The sequence below is a fragment of the Anomaloglossus baeobatrachus genome, chromosome 3 (assembly GCF_048569485.1).
Source record: "Anomaloglossus baeobatrachus isolate aAnoBae1 chromosome 3, aAnoBae1.hap1, whole genome shotgun sequence".
Classification (NCBI taxonomy): domain Eukaryota; kingdom Metazoa; phylum Chordata; class Amphibia; order Anura; family Aromobatidae; genus Anomaloglossus; species Anomaloglossus baeobatrachus.
The window spans coordinates 2,967,576-2,994,393 of NC_134355.1; the positions used below are offsets into that span (position 1 = coordinate 2,967,576).

General features: G+C 54.2%; 1 protein-coding gene across 1 annotated transcript in view; it reads left to right on the forward strand.

Moving 5' to 3' along the window:
• LOC142294849 (solute carrier family 22 member 7-like) overlaps positions 1–26,818 on the forward strand; it is a 129,078-nt gene that overhangs the window by 40,014 nt on the left and 62,246 nt on the right. Inside the window, exons 2-3 of the mRNA XM_075337902.1 lie at positions 3,946–4,049; positions 4,290–4,444. Coding sequence (XP_075194017.1) covers positions 3,946–4,049; positions 4,290–4,444 — 259 coding nt within the window. The remainder of the gene's footprint in view (positions 1–3,945; positions 4,050–4,289; positions 4,445–26,818) is intronic.

The window sequence follows — 26,818 nt, forward strand, 5'->3', positions numbered from 1 at the left end:
GCTCCCGGCCATCACTGACTGACACCGCTCCTCTGTGTGCTCCCGGCCATCACTGACTGACACCGCTCCCCTGTGTGCTCCCGGCCATCACTGACTGACACTGCTCCCCTGTGTGCTCCCGGCCATCACTGACTGACACCGCTCCTCTGTGTGCTCCCGGCCATCACTGACTGACACCGCTCCCCTATGTGCTCCCGGCCATCACTGACTGACACTGCTCCTCTGTGTGCTCCCGGCCATCACTGACTGACACTGCTCCCCTGTGTGCTCCCGGCCATCACTGACTGACACTGCTCCTCTGTGTGCTCCCGGCCATCACTGACTGACACCGCTCCCCTGTGTGCTCCCGGCCATCACTGACTGACACTGCTCCTCTGTGTGCTCCCGACCATCACTGACTGACACTGCTCCCCTGTGTGCTCCCGGCCATCACTGACTGACACTGCTCCCCTGTGTGCTCCCGGCCATCACTGACTGACACCGCTCCCCTGTGTGCTCCCGGCCATCACTGACTGACACCGCTCCTCTGTGTGCTCCCGGCCATCACTGACTGACACCGCTCCTCTGTGTGCTCCCGGCCATCACTGACTGACACCGCTCCCCTATGTGCTCCCGGCCATCACTGACTGACACTGCTCCTCTGTGTGCTCCCGGCCATCACTGACTGACACCGCTCCCTTGTGTGCTCCCGACCATCACTGACTGACACTGCTCCTCTGTGTGCTCCCGGCCATCACTGACTGACACCGCTCCCCTATGTGCTCCCGGCCATCACTGACTGACACCGCTCCCCTGTGTGCTCCCGGCCATCACTGACTGACACCGCTCCTCTGTGTGCTCCCGGCCATCACTGACTGACACTGCTCCTCTGTGTGCTCCCGGCCATCACTGACTGACACTGCTCCCCTATGTGCTCCCGACCATCACTGACTGACACTGCTCCTCTGTGTGCTCCCGGCCATCACTGACTGACATCGCTCCCCTGTGTGCTCCCGGCCATCACTGACTGACACCGCTCCCCTGTGTGCTCCCGGCCATCACTGACTGACACCGCTCCCCTATGTGCTCCCGGCCATCACTGACTGACACCGCTCCCCTGTGTGCTCCCGGCCATCACTGACTGACACCGCTCCCCTATGTGCTCCCGGCCATCACTGACTGACACCGCTCCCCTGTGTGCTCCCGGCCATCACTGACTGACACCGCTCCTCTGTGTGCTCCCGGCCATCACTGACTGACACTGCTCCCCTATGTGCTCCCGGCCATCACTGACTGACACCGCTCCCCTGTGTGCTCCCGGCCATCACTGACTGACACTGCTCCCCTGTGTGCTCCCGGCCATCACTGACTGACACTGCTCCCCTGTGTGCTTCCGGCCATCACTGACTGACACTGCTCCCCTGTGTGCTCCCGGCCATCACTGACTGACACTGCTCCCCTGTGTGCTTCCGGCCATCACTGACTGACACTGCTCCCCTGTGTGCTCCCGGCCATCACTGACTGACACTGCTCCTCTGTGTGCTCCCGGCCATCACTGACTGACACCGCTCCTCTGTGTGCTTCCGGCCATCACTGACTGACACTGCTCCTCTGTGTGCTCCCGGCCATCACTGACTGACACTGCTCCTCTGTGTGCTCCCGGCCATCACTGACTGACACTGCTCCCCTGTGTGCTCCCGGCCATCACTGACTGACACTGCTCCTCTGTGTGCTCCCGGCCATCACTGACTGACACCGCTCCCCTGTGTGCTCCCGGCCATCACTGACTGACACTGCTCCCCTGTGTGCTCCCGGCCATCACTGACTGACACCGCTCCCCTGTGTGCTCCCGGCCATCACTGACTGACACCGCTCCTCTGTGTGCTCCCGGCCATCACTGACTGACACCGCTCCTCTGTGTGCTCCCGGCCATCACTGACTGACACTGCTCCTCTGTGTGCTCCCGGCCATCACTGACTGACACTGCTCCTCTGTGTGCTCCCGGCCATCACTGACTGACACTGCTCCTCTGTGTGCCCCCGGCCATCACTGACTGACACTGCTCCCCTGTGTGCCCCCGGCCATCACTGACTGACATCGCTCCCCTGTGTGCTCCCGACCATCACTGACTGACACTGCTCCTCTGTGTGCCCCCGGCCATCACTGACTGACACTGCTCCCCTGTGTGCCCCCGGCCATCACTGACTGACATCGCTCCCCTGTGTGCTCCCGGCCATCACTGACTGACACCGCTCCCCTGTGTGCTCCCGGCCATCACTGACTGACACTGCTCCCCTGTGTGCTCCCGGCCATCACTGACTGACACCGCTCCCCTGTGTGCTCCCGGCCATCACTGACTGACACCGCTCCCCTGTGTGCTCCCGGCCATCACTGACTGACACCGCTCCTCTGTGTGCTCCCGGCCATCACTGACTGACACTGCTCCCCTGTGTGCTCCCGGCCATCACTGACTGACACTGCTCCCCTGTGTGCTCCCGGCCATCACTGACTGACACCGCTCCTCTGTGTGCTCCCGGCCATCACTGACTGACACCGCTCCCCTGTGTGCTCCCTGCCATCACTGACTGACACCGCTCCCCTGTGTGCTCCCGGCCATCACTGACTGACACCGCTCCCCTGTGTGCTCCCGGCCATCTGTAGCCCCCCACGGGGAAGGCGTTTTCATCCAACACTTCGCCGGGCTGAGGGTGCAGATCCTCTGCGTCGTAACAGGGTGGCCTGGCCCGGTTCCGTTGCCCCGAGGCGTACAGAATGGAGGGTTGGAGGGTGGTAGGGAGGTAGGACGGATGATAGGGGTGGTAGTGACGGTTAGGAAAGTCTATTAGGATGATCGTGACGCCATCTGTGGTACACAGGCAGGGATGGGAACCGCTGCGGGTGCTGCTCTCCGGGGCTGATGGTGGAGGTTGGAGCTGGGATGGTGTCGCTCCCCACAGGCGGAGCGGGATTACCCCGGGGAGGATGATGGAGGACGGACAGGGGAGGAGGTCGTCCCCATTGGCACCACAGCGCTGGGCGACGGCACTGGTAAAGGAGAGGCAGACGCAGGGGCTGCAGTTCCAAGTCATTTTACTAACAGGTAGTTCAGGCGCTGCCCCAGAGTACCGGTCTCTGCCACGATGGGCTCCAGCCAATCCCAGATAGTCGGCAGTCACCGCCGGGGCCCGAGGAAGTCTGTTAGTGAAGTGTGCCCCCGTTGCTATCCGGAACCCGGGCCGAGCCTCCTGCTCCAAGCCACGGGCCCACGAAGAGAAACACTAACCCCAGTTGTCAGTACAAGCCGTGCCCAGGAAGGTTCTGCTGAAAGTGTGATGATGGCACCTACTTCTACCCCATGTGGTGCCCACCCCCGATGGTTGTCCTAGCGACTGGGGAAGTCCCATGCTTTGTGATGGATGGCTCCCCTGTCTGCCCTAGACCACCCCCTGTGAGTAAGCACCTGCTGTTGTTTTTGTGTGGTGTGTGAAGGCACCGTCCTGACCCGGGATAGATATTACCCCTGAAAAGTGGTGTAATACCCTGTGGCGCCTGAAGCCCAGGGGCGCCATACATCACTGACTGACACTGCTCCCTGTGTGCTCCCGGCCATCACTGACTGACCGGTGCGCTCTGCCCTGTGTGCTCCCGGCCATCACTGACTGACCAGTGAGCTCTCCCCTGTGTGTTCCCGGCCATCACTGACTGACACCGCTCCCCTGTGTGCCACCGGCCATCACTGACTGACACTGCTCCCCTGTGTGCTCCCGACCATCACTGACTGACCGGTGCGCTCTCCCCTGTTTGCTCCCAGCCATCACTGACTGACCGGTGCGCTCTCCCCTGTGTGCCCACCCTTCTTACCCCTCGGGAGTGTATGATGAGATGGGGAAGGTTCCTTCACACATTATTTTACCATTGATTTCAGATTACACCATTATTAGTAAGTGAACCCCTTTTCTGTTACAGTGGGATCTGGTGTGTGAGAAGAAAGGGTTAAGTCGGATTCTGACCTCCTCCTTTTTTGTTGGTGTGACCCTGGGAACTGTCGTCTTTGGTTACCTGTCTGACAGGTGAGTGGATGCGAGGGGTGATCAGCCGTTCACAACCGTCACCATCGGCATTGAAGGGGTTAATGATCACCTTCCTGGTGGGCTGGGGCATAGAAGTGGAAACCCCCAATAGCCAGACAGGCGTCTCTGCCCTCATGTCATATTTCGGGGGTCCTGCTCCCCCACTCTGTAGGTGTACTGACAGATAAATGGCTGCTATCTGGCGGCGTCCGCTGACCTTCCCTCTTCTGCTGTCTTTAGGTTCGGCCGCCGAGCAATGCTGCTCCTCGCCCTGGTGCTGTCTCTGGTGTTTGGGGGTCTCTCAGCAGGATCGGTTTCATACCCAATGTTTGTCGTCAGCCTGACGTTATCTGGATTCTCCGTCTCTGGACTGACCTGCACCGTGGTGGCTCTGAGTAAGAGAGGATTTCCTACATCTTGTGAGAGGCACTCCACTGCCAAAACCATCCGCCAGAGGCAGGGGGAGGGTACTCCATCCACCAGACCCAGGGGGTGAGGGCAATCCATCCACCAGACCCAGGGGGTGAGAGCAATCCATCCACCAGACCGAGGGATGTGGGGCACTCCACTGCCAAAACCATCCGCTAGACCCAGGGAGAGGGGGCACGCCATCCACGAGACCCAGGGGGTGAGGGCAATCCATCCACCAGATCGAGGGGTGTGGGGCACTCCACTACCAAAACCATCCGCCAGACCCAGGGGGAGGGGGCACTCCATCCATCAGACTGAGGGGTGAGGGGCACTCCATCTATCAGACCCAGGGGTGAGGGGGCACTCCATCCATCAGACTGAGGGGTGAGGGGCACTCCATCTATCAGACCGAGGGGTGAGGGACACGTCATCCACCAGACTGAGGGGTGAGGGGCACTCACAACTATTGATGAAAGCAAGATATTTCTTGGTGCACCCGGCTCCTGTGGATGGATAGCTTCTTTCTCTAAGGCTGGGCGCCCATGATCAATGTTTGCAGAGTTTTGGATGTAGCCTGCTTCAGCTGCATCTAAAACACTGCATTGTACAGTACAAGTTGAGCACCCACGGGGCAAGGGGTTAAATTACTCGTCGCCGGGCCTGGTGATGTCGGGTCTGGGGATGTCACAGGTGGCCCTTTCTGCCCGGTTTCGTGGCCCTGAGGTGTACAATAGAGCAGGGTTGGGGGTGATGATGGATGATGGTGGAGGTTGATTTTGTGACTCCACCTGTGGTATGTGGCCAGGGATTACCCACCGCTGCTGTTGTTGTCCTCCGGGGCGGATGGTAGTAGCAGCTGAGGTGTTTCTGCTCCCCACAGGTGGAGCGGGCCCCGGGGAGGATGATGAGGGGAGTAGTAATGGCAGGCGCTTAGGCGCGGGGCGGCGGCATCGGGGAATGACAGGCGGACACAGTCTCTGCGGGTTCCAGGTGTTTTATCACAGTTCTTTAAGTAACCCGGTTGCTGCCTCCGAAGCACTGGTCTCCGCCGTGCTGGGCCCCAGCCGATCCCAAGCAATTCGATGTCACTGCCGATGTTCACACTTTGAGTCCTTTCTGGTTGGGGTCCCTCCAATCCCAGTGTATGTGGAATGTAGAACGGGCTGCGGGTGTTTCCTGCACTCTCCGCAGACCCTGGAGTCCCGTGTAGCTGTGGAGAGCCCGGGCCGAGCTGCCTGCTCCAAGCCACGGGTCCTACGACGCTCCCAGAAGTGTGAGGTAGAAGAAGATTGGACCGAGGTCCCAGTGTGTGCCTCACCCCAAGCTGTACCCGGGGCTGACTGACTATGTGTAGAAATGCTCCTTCACTTTTCCCAAAGTGGTGCCTGTCCCCCAGGTGGTTGTCCTAGTGACCGGGAAAGTCCCACGCTTCGTGATGGCCACCCCCCTATCCCCCCCAGGCCATCCCCCCGGTGGGAAGGCACCAAGAGGCTGCTTTACACGCTACAATTTCATATGCGATCTCGTATGCGATGTGACACGCCCAGGTCGTATATACGATCTGCAGAGATCGTACATAGGTCGTCTAGGAGCCATCACACATTCATATTCTACACGATGTCACATCGATCAATATATCCTTAGATCTTGGAGATCTTGTTTACGATGACACCAGCATATTACTCCCCTTTTCCGGGAATGAAAAAACAATGTCCAAGAAACCCAATGTATGACGCCGACAAAGAAACGCACTAATGTCTCAGATGAGTACGCACACGAGACTTCAACCGGACAGAAGACAGGGATAAATGATGGAAGTTACTAGAGTTGTGTACGCCTTTAAAGCATGAAGAACAGCTCGTTACGCAGGTGGTAACAACTATCAAAGCGGTGGGCGTGAGGCATGTCGTGTAACCACACAGCCGTATTGCATATGACGTACATAAGAACGAGGAGGCTCGTTGTTTGTAGGGTGTCAGACGTTACAATATACTTGTTTCGTTCAACAAATCGTACAATATTTAGAAAATGAACGACGTTTATGCGATCAACGTTTTTGCGTACAATCTGGATCGCACGTAGGTGTCACACGCAACTACGTCACTAATGATGCCGGATGTGCGTCACTTACGACGTGACCCCGCCGACACATCGTTAGATATATTGTAGCGTGTAAAGCCCCCTTAACTGTTTGTGAATGTGAGAAACACCAGCGATTAACCTCTCCTTACCCGGGATGAGAACTACATCTTAAGTGAGATACAGTATGTTACGGGGGGCTGTCTGATAATAACTTAAAGGAGTATCAGACAGTCAGGGTCCACCGTGCAAAGACTCTGCTGCAGACTATGGCAGAGGATAAGGGGTATATAAGTGTGCCACTGTAAATAGTAATAGCACAAGTGCAGAGTGCAATACCTCTGTTAACTCACAGAAGGATATAATAAGTAAGTAAAGCAATTCCTCCCTTACTTGGAGGGTGTGTGGAATGATCTCTGTTAATAATCACAGAGACAAAGGCAATGTGTGCGAAATGGCACCTACCTAGGTCCGCTCTTCTAGTGGTGCAAAAGAGACGAACAGCAGCGTAAGCCGCACAAAGCTCCTACCTGCGTTCACTCCACTAGTGTGCGAGGACACGAACCACTAGATATGGCACCTGCCTAGGTCCGCTCTTCTAGTGGTGCAAAAGAGACGAACAGCAGCGTAAGCCGCACAAAGCTCCTACCTCTGTTCGCTCCCCTAGTGTGCGAGGATACGAACAACTGCCAGACGCAGTATAAGGAACGTTACCCTAGCGGCAACGTCCACCTACGAGTCGAACCACAAGGCCCAGCCAGACCATGTGCCTCAGGCACCTGCCTATGTCCGCTCCCCTAAGAGGTAAGGATACGGACAGCAGCCGAAGCTGTAAGGTATAAGAACGCTACCCTGCCGGTAGCGCTCACCTAGCATAGACAGAGGAATGCCTAGAGGAACGCGCACAGAGCGTCTACTCTTATGCATGAACCAAGAGGACTGAGCGCCATGCGGCGTGTGTCAGGGTCTTATATAGACTCTGTGCCTCATCCAAGATGGAGGACACCAGAGCCAATCCGCTGCCAGAACGACAGGAGTGACGTCATGCTGGCCTATCACCGAGCAAGACGTCACAAGCACATGACCAGCGACCAATCGGCATAGAAGGTGTCAGAGACATGTGACCTCGTGTCAGCGATGATGTCACCCGCACATGGGCAATGGCTCCAAGATAGGACTTAGTCTCCGGCGCTCGCACATGTGCAGTAGCAAGAAATCTGGACTTAGTCTCCAGCGCTCGCACATGTGCAGTAGCAAGAAATCTGGACATAGTCTCCAGTGCTCGCACATGTGCAGTAGCAAGAAATCTGGACTTAGTCTCCAGTGCTCGCACATGTGCAGTAGCAAGAAATCTGGACTTAGTCTCCAGCGCTCGCACATGTGCAGTAGCAAGAAATCTGGACTTAGTCCCCAGCGCTCGCACATGTGCAGTAGCAAGAAATCTGGACTTAGTCTCCAGTGCTCGCACATGTGCAGTAGCAAGAAATCTGGACTTAGTCTCCAGCGCTCGCACATGTGCAGTAGCAAGAAATCTGGACTTAGTCCCCAGCGCTCGCACATGTGCAGTAGCAAGAAATCTGGACTTAGTCTCCAGCGCTCGCACATGTGCAGTAGCAAGAAATCTGGACTTAGTCTCCAGCGCTCGCACATGTGCAGTAGCAAGAAATCTGGACTTAGTCTCCAGCGCTCGCACATGTGCAGTAGCAAGAAATCTGGACATAGTCTCCAGTGCTCGCAGCAACCGTAACACAGTACCCTGTGGCGACTGAAGCCTCAGGGGCGCCAAAGAAGCATAGTGGGTGGATTTCTAGAAATCCCGTGGCCACTGTGCTGATATTTTCCGCAGCAAACACTGATCTGCGGTGCGGCGTTCCAGACCACAGCATGTCAATTGTTTGCTGCAGAGTCGCATTCGTCCTCTGTAGGGAGAACAGAAGAGTGACCGCAGCGCACCGAACCCTGATCGTGACTACATACCCTAATGCTACATGCGCATGCTGCAGTTTTATTCTGCACACAAACTGATACCACAACTGCAACCAAAATTTCAACCAAAATTGCACCTTTTCAGAGAAAGCGTGGAAATGTAAAAAAACAAACCCGCTTGTAATGTAGGTGAGTTTTCCATGCCTTTTTAGATGTGTTTTTGGTGCTTTTTTGTTATTGTGTTTTTTAAAGGAGAAACAAAATATGTAGAATATTGGATAGATGGCTAGAATAGATGGATAGGAAAATAGAAAGAATAGATAGATAGATCACAGATAGATAGAGGGATAGAGGGATAGATAGAGGGATAGATAGAGGGATAGATAGATAGAGGGATAGATAGAGGGATAGATAGATAGAGGGATAGATAGAGGGATAGATAGATAGATAGATAGATAGATAGATAGATAGATAGATAGATAGATAGAGGGATAGATAGAGGGATAGATAGATAGATAGAGGGATAGATAGATAGATAGATAGATAGATAGATAGATAGATAGATAGATAGAGGGATAGATAGAGGGATAGAGGGATAGATAGAGGGATAGATAGAGGGATAGATAGAGGGATAGATAGATAGAGGGATAGATAGATAGATAGATAGATAGATAGATAGATAGATAGATAGATAGATAGATAGATAGATAGAGGGATAGATAGATAGATAGAGGGATAGATAGATAGATAGAGGGATAGATAGATAGATAGATAGAGGGATAGATAGATAGATAGATAGATAGAGGGATAGATAGAGGGATAGAGGGATAGATAGATAGATAGATAGAGGGATAGATAGAGGGATAGATAGATAGATAGATAGAGGGATAGATAGATAGATAGATAGATAGAGGGATAGATAGAGGGATAGATAGATGGATAGGAGAAATAGAAAGAATAGATAAATAGAATCATAGATACAGTGCCTACAAGTAGTATTCAACCCCCTGCAGATTTATAATATGTACAGTGCCTACAAGTAGTATTCAACCCCCTGCAGATTTAGCAGGTTTGATAAGATGCAAATAAGTTAGAGCCTGCAAACTTCAAACAAGAGCAGGATTTATTAACAGATGCATAAATCTTACAAACCAACAAGTTTTGTTGCTCAGTTAAATTTTAATAAATTTTCAACATAAAAGTGTGGGTCGATTATTATTCAACCCCTAGGTTTAATATTTTGTGGAATAACCCTTGTTTGCAATTACAGCGAATAATCGTCTTTTATAAGACCTGATCAGGCCGGCACAGGTCTCTGGAGTTATCTTGGCCCACTCCTCCATGCAGATCTTCTCCAAGTTATCTAGGTTCTTTGGGTGTCTCATGTGGACTTTAATCTTGAGCTCCTTCCACAAGTTTTCAATTGGGTTAAGGTCAGGAGACTGACTAGGCCACTGCAACACCTTGATTTTTTCCCTCTTGAACCAGGCCTTGGTTTTCTTGGCTGTGTGCTTTGGGTCGTTGTCTTGTTGGAAGATGAAATGACGACCCATCTTAAGATCCTTGATGGAGGAGCGGAGGTTCTTGGCCAAAATCTCCATGTAGGCCGTGCTATCCATCTTCCCATGGATGCGGACCAGATGGCCAGGCCCCTTGGCTGAGAAACAGCCCCACAGCATGATGCTGCCACCACCATGCTTGACTGTAGGGATGGTATTCTTGGGGTCGTATGCAGTGCCATCCAGTCTCCAAACGTCACGTGTGTGGTTGGCACCAAAGATCTCGATCTTGGTCTCATCAGACCAGAGAACCTTGAACCAGTCTGTCTCAGAGTCCTCCAAGTGATCATGAGCAAACTGTAGACGAGCCTTGACATGACGCTTTGAAAGTAAAGGTACCTTACGGGCTCATCTGGAACGGAGACCATTGCGGTGGAGTTTTTCAAGGGACCAAAAGTAATTGGACAAGGGACTCTAAGGGCTGCAATTAACTCTGAAGGCGTCTCCCTCGTTAACCTGTAATCAATGAAGTAGTTAAAAGGTCTGGGGTTGATTACAGGTGTGTGGTTTTGCATTTGGAAGCTGTTGCTGTGATCAGACAACATGCGGTCTAAGGAACTCTCAATTGAGGTGAAGCAGAACATCCTGAGGCTGAAAAAAAAGAAAAAATCCATCAGAGAGATAGCAGACATGCTTGGAGTAGCAAAATCAACAGTCGGGTACATTCTGAGAAAAAAGGAATTGACTGGTGAGCTTGGGAACTCAAAAAGGCCTGGGCGTCCACGGATGACAACAGTGGTGGATGATCGCCGCATACTTTCTTTGGTGAAGAAGAACCCGTTCACAACATCAACTGAAGTCCAGAACACTCTCAGTGAAGTAGGTGTATCTGTCTCTAAGTCAACAGTAAAGAGAAGACTCCATGAAAGTAAATGCAAAGGGTTCACATCTAGATGCAAACCATTCATCAATTCCAAAATAGACAGGCCAGAGTTACATTTGCTGAAAAACACCTCATGAAGCCAGCTCAGTTCTGGAAAAGTATTCTATGGACAGATGAGACCAAGATCAACCTGTACCAGACTGATGGGAAGAAAAAAGTTTGGAGAAGAAAGGGAACGGCACATGATCCAAGGCACACCACATCCTCTGTAAAACATGGTGGAGGCAACGTGATGGCATGGGCATGCATGGCTTTCAATGGCACTGGGTCACTTGTGTTTATTGATGACATAACAGCAGACAAGAGTAGCCGGATGAATTCTGAAGTGTACCGGGATATACTTTCAGCCCAGATTCAGCCAAATGCCGCAAAGTTGATCGGACGGCGCTTCATAGTACAGATGGACAATGACCCCAAGCATACAGCCAAAGCTACCCAGGAGTTCATGAGTGCAAAAAAGTGGAACATTCTGCAATGGCCAAGTCAATCACCAGATCTTAACCCAATTGAGCATGCATTTCACTTGCTCAAATCCAGACTTAAGACGGAAAGACCCACAAACAAGTAAGACCTGAAGGCTGCGGCTGTAAAGGCCTGGAAAAGCATTAAGAAGGAGGAAACCCAGCGTTTGGTGATGTCCATGGGTTCCAGACTTAAGGCAGTGATTGCCTCCAAAGGATTCGCAACAAAATATTGAAAATAAAAATATTTTGTTTGGGTTTGGTTTATTTGTCCAATTACTTTTGACCTCCTAAAATGTGGAGTGTTTGTAAAGAAATGTGACAATTCCTACAATTTCTATCAGATATTTTTGTTCAAACCTTCAAATTAAACGTTACAATCTGCACTTGACTTCTGTTGTAGAGGTTTCATTTCAAATCCAATGTGGTGGCATGCAGAGCCCAACTCGCCAAAATTGTGTCACTGGCCAAATATTTCTGGACCTAACTGTATATAGAGGGATAGATAGATAGATAGAGGGATAGATAGAGGGATAGATAGAGGGATAGATAGATAGATAGAGGGATAGATAGAGGGATAGATAGAGGGATAGATAGATAGATAGATAGAGGGATAGATAGAGGGATAGATAGAGGGATAGATAGAGGGATAGATGGATAGAGGGATAGATAGATAGATAGAGGGATAGATAGATAGAGGGATAGATAGATAGATAGATAGAGGGATAGATAGAGGGATAGATAGATAGAGGGATAGATAGAGAGATAGATAGATAGAGGGATAGATAGATAGAGGGATAGATAGATAGAGGGATAGATAGAGAGATAGATAGATAGAGGGATAGATAGATAGAGGGATAGATAGATAGAGGGATAGATAGATAGAGGGATAGATAGATAGAGGGATAGATAGATAGATAGAGGGATAGATAGATAGAGGGATAGATAGATAGATAGATAGATAGAGGGATAGATAGAGGGATAGATAGATAGAGGGATAGATAGAGAGATAGATAGATAGAGGGATAGATAGATAGAGGGATAGATAGATAGAGGGATAGATAGAGAGATAGATAGATAGAGGGATAGATAGATAGAGGGATAGATAGATAGAGGGATAGATAGATAGAGGGATAGATAGATAGAGGGATAGATAGATAGATAGAGGGATAGATAGATAGATAGATAGATAGAGGGATAGATAGATAGATAGATAGATAGAGGGATAGATAGATAGAGGGATAGATAGATAGAGGGATAGATAGATAGAGGGATAGATAGATAGAGGGATAGATAGATAGAGGGATAGATAGATAGAGGGATAGATAGATAGATAGAGGGATAGATAGATAGATAGATAGATAGATAGAGGGATAGATAGATAGAGAGATAGATAGATAGATAGATAGATAGAGGGATAGATAGATAGAGAGATAGAGGGATAGATAGAGGGATAGATAGAGAGATAGATAGAGGGATAGATAGATAGATAGAGAGATAGATAGATAGATAGATAGATAGATAGATAGATAGAGGGATAGATAGATAGAGGGATAGAGGGATAGATAGAGGGATAGATAGAGAGATAGATAGAGGGATAGATAGAGTGATAGATAGATAGATAGAGGGATAGATAGATAGAGGGATAGATAGAGTGATAGATAGATAGAGGGATAGATAGAGTGATAGATAGAGGGATAGATAGATAGATAGAGGGATAGATAGAGTGATAGATAGATAGAGGGATAGATAGATAGATAGAGGGATAGATAGAGTGATAGATAGAGGGATAGATAGAGTGATAGATAGAGGGATAGATAGAGGGATAGATAGAGGGATAGATAGAGTGATAGATAGAGGGATAGATAGAGGGATAGATAGAGGGATAGATAGAGGGATAGATAGATAGATAGATAGGGGGATAGAGGGATAGATAGATAGAGGGATAGATAGATACAGTAGATAGATCATAGATAGATAGAAAAAACATATACAATACATAATAAGAAAGAAACTGAATGCATATAAAGAAATAACAGAATAGCTCTACAGAGAGATAGCTCGCTTGGCCAGCTGTTTTGTTTAATTTTTTGGGGGGAAAAATGACGTGGGGTCCCTCCCTTTTTCATATCCAGCGCAGGAACAGCAGCAGCTGCAGGCTGCAACCCTCAGCTATCTGCTGTACCTTGGCTGGATATGAAAAATAGAGGGGATCCCACACGTTTTTTAATTATTTGATTTATTTAAATAAAAAAAAAATATGATGTGTGGTCCCCCCATTTTTCTAATACCAGCCAATGTGCAGCAAACAACTGGGGGTTGATATAATTAGGGTGGGAAGGGGCATTGTTATTTGGCCCTTTCCAGCCTAACAATAGCAGCACACAGCTGCCCCAGAAGTGGCCCCATCCATAACATGCGCCAATTCTGGCGCTGGACCCAGCACTTCCCGATTGCCCTGATGCGGTGGAAATCAGGGTAATAAGGGGTTAATGGCAGCCCATAGCTGCCACTAAGCTCTAGGTTAGTGATGGCAGGTGTCTGAGACCCCCTCATCACTAATCTGTAAGTAAAAGTAAATAACCACAAACAGCCAAAAATCCTTTATTTGAAATAAAATAAAAATCCCCCTCTTTCACCCCTTCATTAACCCCCAAACACCCCTCCAGGTCCGCCATAATCCACATGAGGTCCCACGGTGATTCAGCTCTGCTACATCCCTGTCCTGTCACAGCGAGCAGACATACAGTATGACTGCCAGCTGTCAGTGCAGACAGAGCTGCGCGATCAGAATGAACTGGGGAGAACCCCTGACGTCACAGCTGCGGGCCCCGCAGTACGGTGTATGTCTCAGCAGTGATGTCACAGCTGCGGGCCCCGCAGTACGGCGTATGTCTCAGCAGTGATGTCACAGCTGCGGGCCCCGCAGTACGGCGTATGTCTCAGCAGTGATGTCACAGCTGCGGGCCCCGCAGTACGGTGTTACACCTCCTGGCTCTCCTGTGGCAAGGAATGAGACAGTCTCCTTGCCTGCCACGAGCGCTCCTGCTCAGCAGCGCCGAAGGTCTGCCAGACTGCGCAGAGTGCAGGAGAAACCTCCTCAGAGAGGCAGCACAAGGGTGACACCTAGTGGTTCTCCTGTTGCAAGAAATGAGGCGGTCTCCCATTCCTTGCCTGCCGCAGCTCCTCCTGCTCAGCAGCCTCAAAGGTCTGTGAGGTTGCGCAATGTGCAGAGGTTTGCTGCTCAGGGAAGCAGTGAGACTCCCGTTATCTCTACACATTGTGAGACCGAGGATCCCGCCTCTATTTCCCAGAGGCAGGAGGGTGAGCATGTGCTATGCTTGGTGGATCCTGATTCGCCCACTGACGTCACACGGCTTGATGACAAGGCTGGTGACGTGGTGAATCCTGACTGGCCAGGCTGGGATGTCGTGGATCCTGATTGGGTCAAGTCCGTCATCTCCGCCTCGCGCCCGCCCTTGGCTGGAGCTACACCTCCTTAAAAGCTCCTCCTGCCATCATGGCGGCGCGCGACCGTCCTTCTATGTTTGGATGTCTGGCAGCGTGCTGCCACGCCACTGCTCAGGCATTATCGGCTTCTGTGGGCTTGGCCCTTGCTGCTTAGGCAGCACCTGGTTTGCAGGCCGTGTCCCTGCCTTGCTGCTCCGGCAGTAGCTCCTTCAACAGGCCGTGTTCCTGTCCCAGGTGAGCTCCTCGAGTCTCCACCGGACTCACCTGGTTATTGAAAGCACACGTGCGTGGGCACCTCTGTGCTACCCTCGTGCCATATTCTCGTGACTTCCACTGGCACACGTGCGTGGGCACCTCTGTGCTTCCCCGTGCAACAGGTACACCGAGCCGTGTGATCCCTGCCATACAACCCCCACGGGTTAGGGCAGACCGGTGTACATAGATCGTCTGTGACATTCCAGACGATCGCTAGCAGCAACCCGCTCACTCTTCACCCACCATAGCAGCGGTCCCTTACACCGCACAGTGGACCTTGACCGGCGGAAGCTGTCCATTCCCCATCTTGGCACGCTTCCCCGGGTCCCCCTCGTAACATTACGGTCGCGCCAAAGGTCTGGCTATGGCTGAAGAGCAGCAGCAGTTGCTGCGTTATGTGCAGCAGTTGGAATCACGTTTGGCAGCAGTGGAGCAGTCTTCCTCCGACAAGACTGCTCTGACGACAGTCGCCACCCAGGCGGCTACCCAGGCTGTGCTATTGGGCGGAAGGTCTCCTCGCCTTGCGCTTCCAGAGCGCTTTAGCGGGGACAGCTCTGAGTGCCGTGGGTTTATAAACCAAGTTACCACCTACTTAGAGCTGTCTGCGACTCTTTACGCTACCGAGAAGGCGAAGGTAGCCTTCGTCCAGTCCCTGCTCACAGGGAGAGCGCTGAAGTGGTCCACGCCGTTGTGGGAGCGCGGAGATCGGGTGGTGAATAACTTAGCATCTTATCTTGGGGCCATGAGAATGGTGTTCCTCGGGCCTCAAGTCACCCACGACTCCGCGCTGCGCCTCCTACGACTTCGGCAAGGGTCCGCTTCAGTCGGGGACTTTGCCGTACACTTTAGGACACTTACCGCAGAGCTGGACTGGCCCGATAAGGTCCTTGTCCCTGTGTTCTGGGAGGGCCTGGCAGGGTTCGTCAAAGACGCACTGGCCACGCGTGAGGTGCCTGCTACTTTAGAGTCCTTGATTGAGGTTGCCTCTCGCATAGACATCCGCCAGGCGGAGCGGAGGCTCGAGGTCTCTTCAGCACCCACGTCCTCACGGCCTAAAAAGCGTCTGGCTCCCATCTTCCACCAGACAGGTCTCCCAGCCAGCTCTGTAGGCGACTCCGTGGAGTCAATGGAGGTGTCCAAAGCGGTCTCCTCTACCCCAGGTTCTCGGTCTGGTGTCATCTGCTTTTCCTGTGGGCAGAGGGGACACATAGCTACCCGATGTCCCAAACCGTCGGGAAAAGACAGCGTCTAGTTTCCATCAGAGGAGGGTTCCTAGACGCTGCTTCTCCCTCTAGGTTGACTATCAGCGCCCAGTTGCAGTTTGGCACTACTCTCTTCTCTGCTCTGGCCTGCCTGGACTCAGGCGCTGATGGCAATTTCATTTCGACCTCCCTGGCAACCCAATACTCAGTTCCCCTGGTTCTCTTGCCCAAGCCACTCAGGGTTCGGGTAGTCAACGGGTCCCTACTAGTCGATCCCATCACCCAGATCACCATCCCTCTCAGGATGGAAGTACCACCAGGACACCATGAGCAGGTGTCCTTCCTGGTGCTTCCAGGGGGGACGGATGAGATCCTACTGGGCCTCCCCTGGTTGAGACAGCATGCTCCTATACTCAACTGGGCAACAGGGGAGATCTCATCATGGGCAGGATCCTGTAGTGAGCACCTCATGACTACCGAACCACCCGCTACCATTAGGTCGGTTGGGTCCTCAGGGAATACAGGGGAGCCAGGTTTACCGACACCTTATGAGGCCTACAGGGACGTCTTCTCCAAGAGGGCCGCAGATACCCTTCCTCCCCACCGGCCATACGATTGCCGAATAGACCTGAAGCCAGGCTCCGAGCCCCCTAGGGGCAGAGTGTATCCCCTCTCTGCTCCAGAGACGGAGGCTATGTCCAAATATATTCAGGACAGCCTGGCAAAAGGGTTCATTCGCAAGTCTATTTCACCGGCCGGTGCGGGGTTCTTCTTCGTGCAAAAGAAGGAAGGGGATCTACGCCCCTGTATCGATTACAGGGGATTAAATGCAATCACGATCAAAAACAAATACCCTTTGCCCCTCATTACGGAGTTATTTGATCGATTCCGCGGGGCAAAGATCTTCACGAAGCTGGATCTACGCGGGGCGTATAATCTAGTGCGAGTCCGAGAGGGCGATGAGTGGAAGACCGCCTTCAACACCAGGGACGGTCACTACGAGTATCTCGTAATGCCCTTCGGACTCTGCAATGCCCCCGCCGTATTTCAAGACTTTGTGAATGATGTTTTCCGGGATTTGTATCTTTCCGTGGTTGCATACCTGGATGACATTCTTATCTTCTCCCCCGATCTTGCCACCCATCGGAGGGATGTCATCCGAGTACTTAAGAGGCTCCGCACTCATTCGTTATATGCTAAGCTGGAAAAGTGCGTTTTTGAACGTGAATCCTTGCCGTTCCTGGGGTATATCGTGTCCAGTCAGGGGTTAGCAATGGATCCGGGGAAGTTGGAGACAGTGATGAAATGGCCTGAGCCCCGCTCGCTGAAAGCGATTCTTGGGGTTTATCAATTATTGTCGCCAGTTCATTCCCAACTTCTCGACGGTGGCAGCACCCATCATTGCCCTTACCCGCAAGGGCGCTAATCCCAAAGCATGGACACGGGAAACGGTAGAGGCATTTCACACTCTCAAAACTTACTTCTCCAGAGCTCCCATCCTTCATCGTCCAGACATCTCCAAACCCTTCCTACTAGAGGTAGACGCCTCTTCGGTCGGTGCTGGTGCAGTCCTGTACCAGAAAGACGAACGAGGAAGGAAGCATCCTTGTTTCTTTTTCTCCAAAACCTTTTCTCCGGCTGAGAGGAACTACTCCATAGGGGATAGGGAGTTACTGGCGATGAAACTAGCATTCCAGGAATGGCGGCATCTCCTGGAGGGTGCGAAGCATCCATTTGAAGTATTTTCCGACCATAAAAATCTCACATACCTCCAGACAGCACAACGCCTGAACCCAAGGCAGGCCCGTTGGTCCTTGTTCTTCTCCCGGTTCCGCTTTATTATCCGCCACCTGGCCGGTGAGAAGAACGTACGGGCCGATGCCTTGACACGTTGTATGGTTGTGTTGGAGGAGGACGAGGAGGAGCCTCATCTTATACTACCCCCGGACAGCTTGAGGATGGTCACTCCCACTTCTTTGGACCAGGTGCCACCTGGCAAGACCCTCGTTCCCCCTGAACTACGGAATGAGGTGCTATCGTGGGCCCATGCCTCCAAGGTCGGGGGTCACTTTGGGGTCAAAAGGACCAGAGACCTTGTGACTAGGCACTATTGGTGGCCGAGACTACCCCAGGACATACAGGAGTATGTGGGAGCCTGTATGTCGTGTGCACGGAATAAGCCGTCCCGGCAGAGACCGGCAGGTCTTCTTCACCCACTGCCAGTGCCGGATCGTCCCTGGGAAGTGGTGGGAATGGACTTCCTGGGAGATCTGCCCAAGTCAGCAGGTCACAAGGTCGTATGGGTCATCACGGATCACTTCTCTAAAATGGTCCACTTGGTGCCTCTCCCACGACTCCCGACGTCACGTGCTCTCGCCACCTTATTCATTAGGCATGTATTTAGGCTGCATGGCATGCCTGACAAGGTGGTGAGCGACCGGGGTCCCCAGTTCGCGTCTCGCTTCTGGAGAGAGCTCTGTAAGCTCCTGCAGATAGAGCTGAACATCTCCTCCGCATACCATCCCGAAACCAATGGACTGGTAGAGAGGACCAATCAGACCTTGGTAACTTACCTCCGCCATTTTATCTCCGCGCACCACGACAACTGGGCTAACCTCCTTCCTTGGGCCGAATTTGCCATTAATAATTCGGTCCATGAATCCTCTGGTCACACTCCGTTCCTGCTCAATAACGGACAACATCCCAGAATCCCGGTTCCGATGCCCATTACGTCACCCGATCCTAGAGTGGAGGATTGGGCGACCGAGGCCCGGGAGATCTGGGATAACACCCAAGAGGCCCTTAAGAGGGCTAAAGACCGGATGGTGACAACGGCTGATGAGCGCCGCCGCCCCGCACCATCCTTCGCCCCTGGTGACCTAGTGTGGCTGTCCTCTAAGAATGTTAAGCTACGGGTACAGGCAGCCAAGTTCGCCCCTAGGTACCTGGGTACGTTTTAAAGTACTAGAGCAGGTGAACCCGGTGGCATACCGACTCCGGCTCCCTCCACGCTGGGCTATAGCCAACACCTTTCACGTGTCCCTCCTGAAACCCGTACGACTTAATAGGTTCTCGGGGTCCCTGACGCCTCAAACTGACTCCCCGCCCGACGACTCTGAATTGGCGAAGCTTGTGGAGACAAAAGTCATACGGGGCAGGAGGTACTACCTCGTGGAGTGGGTCGGCCGTGGTCCGGAGCATAGATCCTGGGAATTGGAGGATCATATCCATGCCCCGGGTTTGATAGCGGCCATCGAGCACAGGCAGGGGGGGGCCTAGACGGGGGGGTAATGTTACACCTCCTGGCTCTCCTGTGGCAAGGAATGAGACAGTCTCCTTGCCTGCCACGAGCGCTCCTGCTCAGCAGCGCCGAAGGTCTGCCAGACTGTGCAGTGTGCAGGAGATACCTTCTCAGAGAGGCAGCAGAAGGGTGACACCTAGTGGTTCTCCTGTTACAAGGAGTGAAGCGGTCTCCCATTCCTGGCCTGCCACAGCTCCTCCTGCTCAGCAGCCTCGAAGGTCTGTGAGGTTGCGCAATGTGCAGAGGTTTGCTGCTCAGGGAAGCAGTGAGACTCCCATTATCTCTACACATTGTGAGACCGAGGATCCCGCCCCTATTTCCCAGAGGCAGGAGGGTGAGCATGTGCTATGCTTGGTGGATCCTGATTCGCCCACTGACGTCACACGGCTTGATGACAAGGCTGGTGACGTGGTGAATCCTGACTGGCCAGGCTGGGATGTCGTGGATCCTGATTGGGTCAAGTTCGTCATCTCCGCCTCGCGCCCGCCCTTGGCTGGAGCTACACCTCCTTAAAAGCTCCTCCTGCCATCATGGCGGCGCGTGACCGTCCTTCTATGTTTGGATGTCTGGCAGCGTGCTGCCACGCCACTGCTCAGGCATTATCGTCTTCTGTGGGCTTGGCCCTTGCTGCTTAGGCAGCACCTGGTTTGCAGGCCGTGTCCCTGCCTTGCTGCTCCGGCAGTAGCTCCTTCAACAGGCCGTGTTCCTGTCCCAGGTGAGCTCCTCGAGTCTCCACCGGACTCACCTGGTTATTGAAAGCACACGTGCGTGGGCACCTCTGTGCTACCCTCGTGCCATATTCTCGTGACTTCCACTGGCACACGTGCGTGGGCACCTCTGTGCTACCCTCGTGCCATATTCTCGTGACTTCCACTGGCACACGTGCGTGGGCACCTCTGTGCTTCCCCGTGCAACAGGTACACCGAGCCGTGTGATCCCTGCCATACAACCCCCACGGGTTAGGGCAGACCGGTGTACATAGATCGTCTGTGACATTCCAGACGATCGCTAGCAGCAACCCGCTCACTCTTCACCCACCATAGCAGCGGTCCCTTACACCGCACAGTGGACCTTGACCGGCGGAAGCTGTCCATTCCCCATCTTGGCACGCTTCCCCGGGTCCCCCTCGTAACAGTACGGCGTATGTCTCAGCAGTGATGTCACAGCTGTGGGCCCCGCAGTACGGTGTATGTCTCAGCAGTGATGTCACAGCTGCGGGCCCCGCAGTACGGCGTATGTCTCAGCAGTGATGTCACAGCTGCGGGCCCCGCAGTACGGCGTATGTCTCAGCAGTGATGTCACAGCTGCGGGCCCCGCAGTACGGCGTATGTCTCAGCAGTGATGTCACAGCTGCGGGCCCCGCAGTACGGCGTATGTCTCAGCAGTGACGTCACAGCTGCGGGCCCCGCAGTACGGCGTATGTCTCAGCAGTGATGTCACAGCTGCGGGCCCCGCAGTACGGCGTATGTCTCAGCAGTGACGTCACAGCTGCGGGCCCCGCAGTACGGCGTATGTCTCAGCAGTGACGTCACAGCTGCGGGCCCCGCAGTACGGCGTATGTCTCAGCAGTGACGTCACAGCTGCGGGCCCCGCAGTACGGCGTATGTCTCAGCAGTGACGTCACAGCTGCGGGCCCCGCAGTACGGCGTATGTCTCAGCAATGACGTCACAGCTGCGGGCCCCGCAGTACGGCGTATGTCTCAGCAGTGATGTCACAGCTGTGGGCCCCGCAGTACGGTGTATGTCTCAGCAGTGATGTCACAGCTGCGGGCCCCGCAGTACGGCGTATGTCTCAGCAGTGATGTCACAGCTGCGGGCCCCGCAGTACGGCGTATGTCTCAGCAGTGACGTCACAGCTGCGGGCCCCGCAGTACGGCGTATGTCTCAGCAGTGATGTCACAGCTGCGGGCCCCGCAGTACGGCGTATGTCTCAGCAGTGATGTCACAGCTGCGGGCCCCGCAGTACGGCGTATGTCTCAGCAGTGATGTCACAGCTGCGGGCCCCGCAGTACGGCGTATGTCTCAGCAGTGATGTCACAGCTGCGGGCCCTGCAGGACGGCGTATGTGTCAGCAGTGATGTCACAGCTGCGGGCGCCGCAGTACGGCGTATGTCTCAGCAGTGATGTCACAGCTGCGGGCCCCGCAGTACGGCATGTGTCACAGCAGTGATGTCACGGGTTCACTGCTGTGAGGGTCAGGCCGCTACTGAAGTGTAATGTACTGCACTGTACGATGTAGACCCACCCACCAGCGGCTGTGATTGGTTGCAGTCAGACAGCTGTCACTCAGCATGGGGGCACGTCTGACTACAACCAATCAGACGGGGGGAGGAGTGAATATGTATGAGGTTAATGAGCGGGTCCGGAAGATCAGAGGCCGCGGGAGCAGAGTGACAGCCGGTGATCGGTGAGTGTGTAGTGCTTGGAGAGAGACAGAGAGCGACGCCGACACTGACGCCAACACTGACACCGACACCGGCATTGATACCGGCACTGACACTGACACCTACACCGGCATTGATACCGGCACTGACACTGACACCGACACCAGCATTGATACCGGCACTGACACTGACACCGACACCAGCATTGATACCGGCACTGACACTGACACTGACACTGACACACCGGCATTGATACCGGCACTGACACTGACACACTGGCATTGATACCGGCACTGACACTGACACCGGCATTGATACTGACACTGACACTGACACACTGGCATTGATACCGGCACTGACACTGACACCGGCATTGATACCGGCACTGACACTGACACCGACACCGGCATTGATACCGGCATTGACTCCGACACCGACACCGACTCCGACATGCCAGAATCACTCCAGCATTGATTTTGTCATTTTGGAACTAGGTTGGTGAGCTGCAAAACCGCGGGTAAAACGCTCCAATTTGTAACCATGCCTTTTTCCTGCCTTTTTCCTGCGTTTTTCCTGCGTTTTTCCTGCGTTTTTCCTGCGTTTTTCCTGCGTTTTTCCTGCGTTTTTCGTGCCTTTTTCGTGCCTTTTTCGTGCCTTTTTCGTGCCTTTTTCGTGCCTTTTTCGTGCCTTTTTCGTGCCTTTTTCGTGCCTTTTTCCTGCCTTTTTCCTGCCTTTTTCCTGCCTTTTTCCTGCCTTTTTCCTGCGTTTTTCCTGCGTTTTTCCTGCCCTCATTGATTTCAATGGGTGACAAATGTTGACAAAAATGCAAGAAAGACTGAACAAATCCCCTGCAGCGGCAGCAAATCTGAGGTTTCATAGACTTTGCTGGAAGTCAAATGTCAGAAAGTTCTGACAAGAAAACTGCACCAAAATATGTGACAAAAACGCAACAAAAAACGCAGCGTGCGCATGTACCCTTACACCGCTGCATCTGACGCTCGGCCATGAAGCCCCCGGCGGGCGCAGAGGGGTTGATGTCACCAGAGGAGGCTGTGTAACATTACGGGGTCAGCAGAGTGGTGGGGTCTGTCCTCTCCTCCTCAGCACTCGGCCCCCGCTGTGTAATGTTACGGGGTCAGCAGAGCGGTGGGGACTTTTCTCTGCTCCTCAGCACTCGGCCCCCCGCTGTGTAATGTTATGGGGTCAGCAGAGCGGTGGGGACTTTTCTCTGCTCCTCAGCACTCGGCCCCCGCTGTGTAATGTTACGGGGTCAGCAGAGCGGTGGGGTCTGTCCTCTCCTCCTCAGCACTCGGCCCCCGCTGTGTAATGTTACGGGGTCAGCAGAGCGGTGGGGTCTGTCCTCTCCTCCTCAGCACTCGGCCCCCGCTGTGTAATGTTGCGGGGTCAGCAGAGCGGTGGGGTCTTTTCTCTGCTCCTCAGCACTCGGCCCCCCGCTGTGTAATGTTACGGGGTCAGCAGAGCGGTGGGGTCTTTTCTCTGCTCCTCAGCACTCGGCCCCCGCTGTGTAATGTTATGGGGTCAGCAGAGCGGTGGGGTCTGTCCTCTCCTCCTCAGCACTCGGCCCCCCGCTGTGTAATGTTACGGGGTCAGCAGAGCGGTGGGGTCTTTTCTCTCCTCCTCAGCACTCGGCCCCCGCTGTGTAATGTTATGGGGTCAGCAGAGCGGTGGGGTCTTTTCTCTCCTCCTCAGCACTCGGCCCCCGCTGTGTAATGTTATGGGGTCAGCAGAGCGGTGGGGTCTTTTCTCTCCTCCTCAGCACTCGGCCCCCGCTGTGTAATGTTACGGGGTCAGCAGAGCGGTGGGGACTTTTCTCTGCTCCTCAGCACTCGGCCCCCGCTGTGTAATGTTATGGGGTCAGCAGAGCGATGGGGTCTTTTCTCTCCTCCTCAGCACTCGGCCCCCCGCTGTGTAATGTTATGGGGTCAGCAGAGCGGTGGGGTCTTTTCTCTCCTCCTCAGCACTCGGCCCCCCGCTGTGTAATGTTATGGGGTCAGCAGAGCGGTGGGGTCTTTTCTCTCCTCCTCAGCACTCGGCCCCCGCTGTGTAATGTTATGGGGTCAGCAGAGCGGTGGGGTCTGTCCTCTCCTCCTCAGCACTCGGCCCCCGCTGTGTAATGTTATGGGGTCAGCAGAGCGGTGGGGTCTTTTCTCTCCTCCTCAGCACTCGGCCCCCGCTGTGTAATGTTATGGGGTCAGCAGAGCGGTGGGGTCTTTTCTCTCCTCCTCAGCACTCGGCCCCCCGCTGTGTAATGTTATGGGGTCAGCAGAGCGGTGGGGTCTGTCCTCTCCTCCTCAGCACTCGGCCCCCGCTGTGTAATGTTACGGGGTCAGCAGAGCGGTGGGGTCTTTTCTCTCCTCCTCAGCACTCGGCCCCCGCTGTGTAATGTTACGGGGTCAGCAGAGCGGTGGGGTCTTTTCTCTGCTCCTCAGCACTCGGCCCCCCGCTGTGTAATGTTATGGGGTCAGCAGAGCGGTGGGGTCTTTTCTCTGCTCCTCAGCACTCGGCCCCCCGCTGTGTAATGTTATGGGGTCAGCAGAGCGGTGGGGTCTGTCCTCTCCTCCTCAGCACTCGGCCCCCGCTGTGTAATGTTATGGGGTCAGCAGAGCGGTGGGGTCTTTTCTCTCCTCCTCAGCACTCGGCCCCCGCTGTGTAATGTTACGGGGTCAGCAGAGCGGTGGGGTCTTTTCTCTGCTCCTCAGCACTCGGCCCCCCGCTGTGTAATGTTATGGGGTCAGCAGAGCGGTGGGGTCTTTTCTCTCCTCCTCAGCACTCGGCCCCCCGCTGTGTAATGTTATGGGGTCAGCAGAGTGGTGGGGTCTTTTCTCTCCTCCTCAGCACTCGGCCCCCCGCTGTGTAATGTTATGGGGTCAGCAGAGCGGTGGGGTCTTTTCTCTCCTCCTCAGCACTCGGCCCCCCGCTGTGTAATGTTATGGGGTCAGCAGAGCGGTGGGGTCTTTTCTCTGCTCCTCAGCACTCGGCCCCCCGCTGTGTAATGTTACGGGGTCAGCAGAGCGGTGGGGTCTGTCCTCTCCTCCTCAGCACTCGGCCCCCGCTGTGTAATGTTATGGGGTCAGCAGAGCGGTGGGGTCTTTTCTCTGCTCCTCAGCACTCGGCCCCCCGCTGTGTAATGTTATGGGGTCAGCAGAGCGGTGGGGTCTGTCCTCTCCTCCTCAGCACTCGGCCCCCGCTGTGTAATGTTACGGGGTCAGCAGAGCGGTGGGGACTTTTCTCTCCTCCTCAGCACTCGGCCCCCCGCTGTGTAATGTTATGGGGTCAGCAGAGCGGTGGGGTCTTTTCTCTCCTCCTCAGCACTCGGCCCCCGCTGTGTAATGTTATGGGGTCAGCAGAGCGGTGGGGTCTGTCCTCTCCTCCTCAGCACTCGGCCCCCGCTGTGTAATGTTACGGGGTCAGCAGAGCGGTGGGGTCTTTTCTCCCCTCCTCAGCACTCGGCCCCCCGCTGTGTAATGTTATGGGGTCAGCAGAGCGGTGGGGTCTTTTCTCTCCTCCTCAGCACTCGACCCCCGCTGTGTAATGTTACGGGGTCAGCAGAGCGGTGGGGTCTTTTCTCTCCTCCTCAGCACTCGGCCCCCGCTGTGTAATGTTATGGGGTCAGCAGAGCGGTGGGGTCTGTCCTCTCCTCCTCAGCACTCGGCCCCCGCTGTGTAATGTTACGGGGTCAGCAGAGCGGTGGGGTCTTTTCTCTCCTCCTCAGCACTCGGCCCCCGCTGTGTAATGTTACGGGGTCAGCAGAGCGGTGGGCTCTTTTCTCTGCTCCTCAGCACTCGGCCCCCGCTGTGTAATGTTACGTGGTCAGCAGAGTGGTGGGGTCTTTTCTCTCCTCCTCAGCACTCGGCCCCCGCTGTGTAATGTTACGGGGTCAGCAGAGCGGTGGGCTCTTTTCTCTGCTCCTCAGCACTCGGCCCCCGCTGTGTAATGTTACGGGGTGAGCAGAGTGGTGGGGTCTTTTCTCTGCTCCTCAGCACTCGGCCCCGCTGTGTAATGTTACGGGGTCAGCAGAGCGGTGGGGTCTTTTCTCTCCTCCTCAGCACTCGGCCCCCGCTGTGTAATGTTACGGGGTCAGCAGAGCGGTGGGGTCTTTTCTCTGCTCCTCAGCACTCGGCCCCCGCTGTGTAATGTTATGGGGTCAGCAGAGCGGTGGGGTCTTTTCTCTCCTCCTCAGCACTCGGCCCCCCGCTGTGTAATGTTACGGGGTCAGCAGAGCGGTGGGGTCTTTTCTCTCCTCCTCAGCACTCGGCCCCCCGCTGTGTAATGTTACGGGGTCAGCAGAGAGGTGGGGTCTTTTCTCTGCTCCTCAGCACTCGGCCCCCGCTGTGTAATGTTACGGGGTCAGCAGAGCGGTGGGGTCTGTCCTCTCCTCCTCAGCACTCGGCCCCCCGCTGTGTAATGTTATGGGGTCAGCAGAGTGGTGGGGCCTGTCCTCTCCTCCTCAGCACTCGGCCCCCGCTATGTAATGTTACGGGGTCAGCAGAGCGGTGGGGTCTGTCCTCTCCTCCTCAGCACTCGGCCCCCGCTGTGTAATGTTACGGGGTCAGCAGAGCGGTGGGGACTTTTCTCTGCTCCTCAGCACTCGGCCCCCCGCTGTGTAATGTTACGGGGTCAGCAGAGCTGTGGGGTCTTTTCTCTGCTCCTCAGCACTCGGCCCCCGCTGTGTAATGTTACGGGGTCAGCAGAGCTGTGGGGTCTTTTCTCTCCTCCTCAGCACTCGGCCCCCCGCTGTGTAATGTTACGGGGTCAGCAGAGCGGTGGGGTCTTTTCTCTGCTCCTCAGCACTCGGCCCCCCGCTGTGTAATGTTAT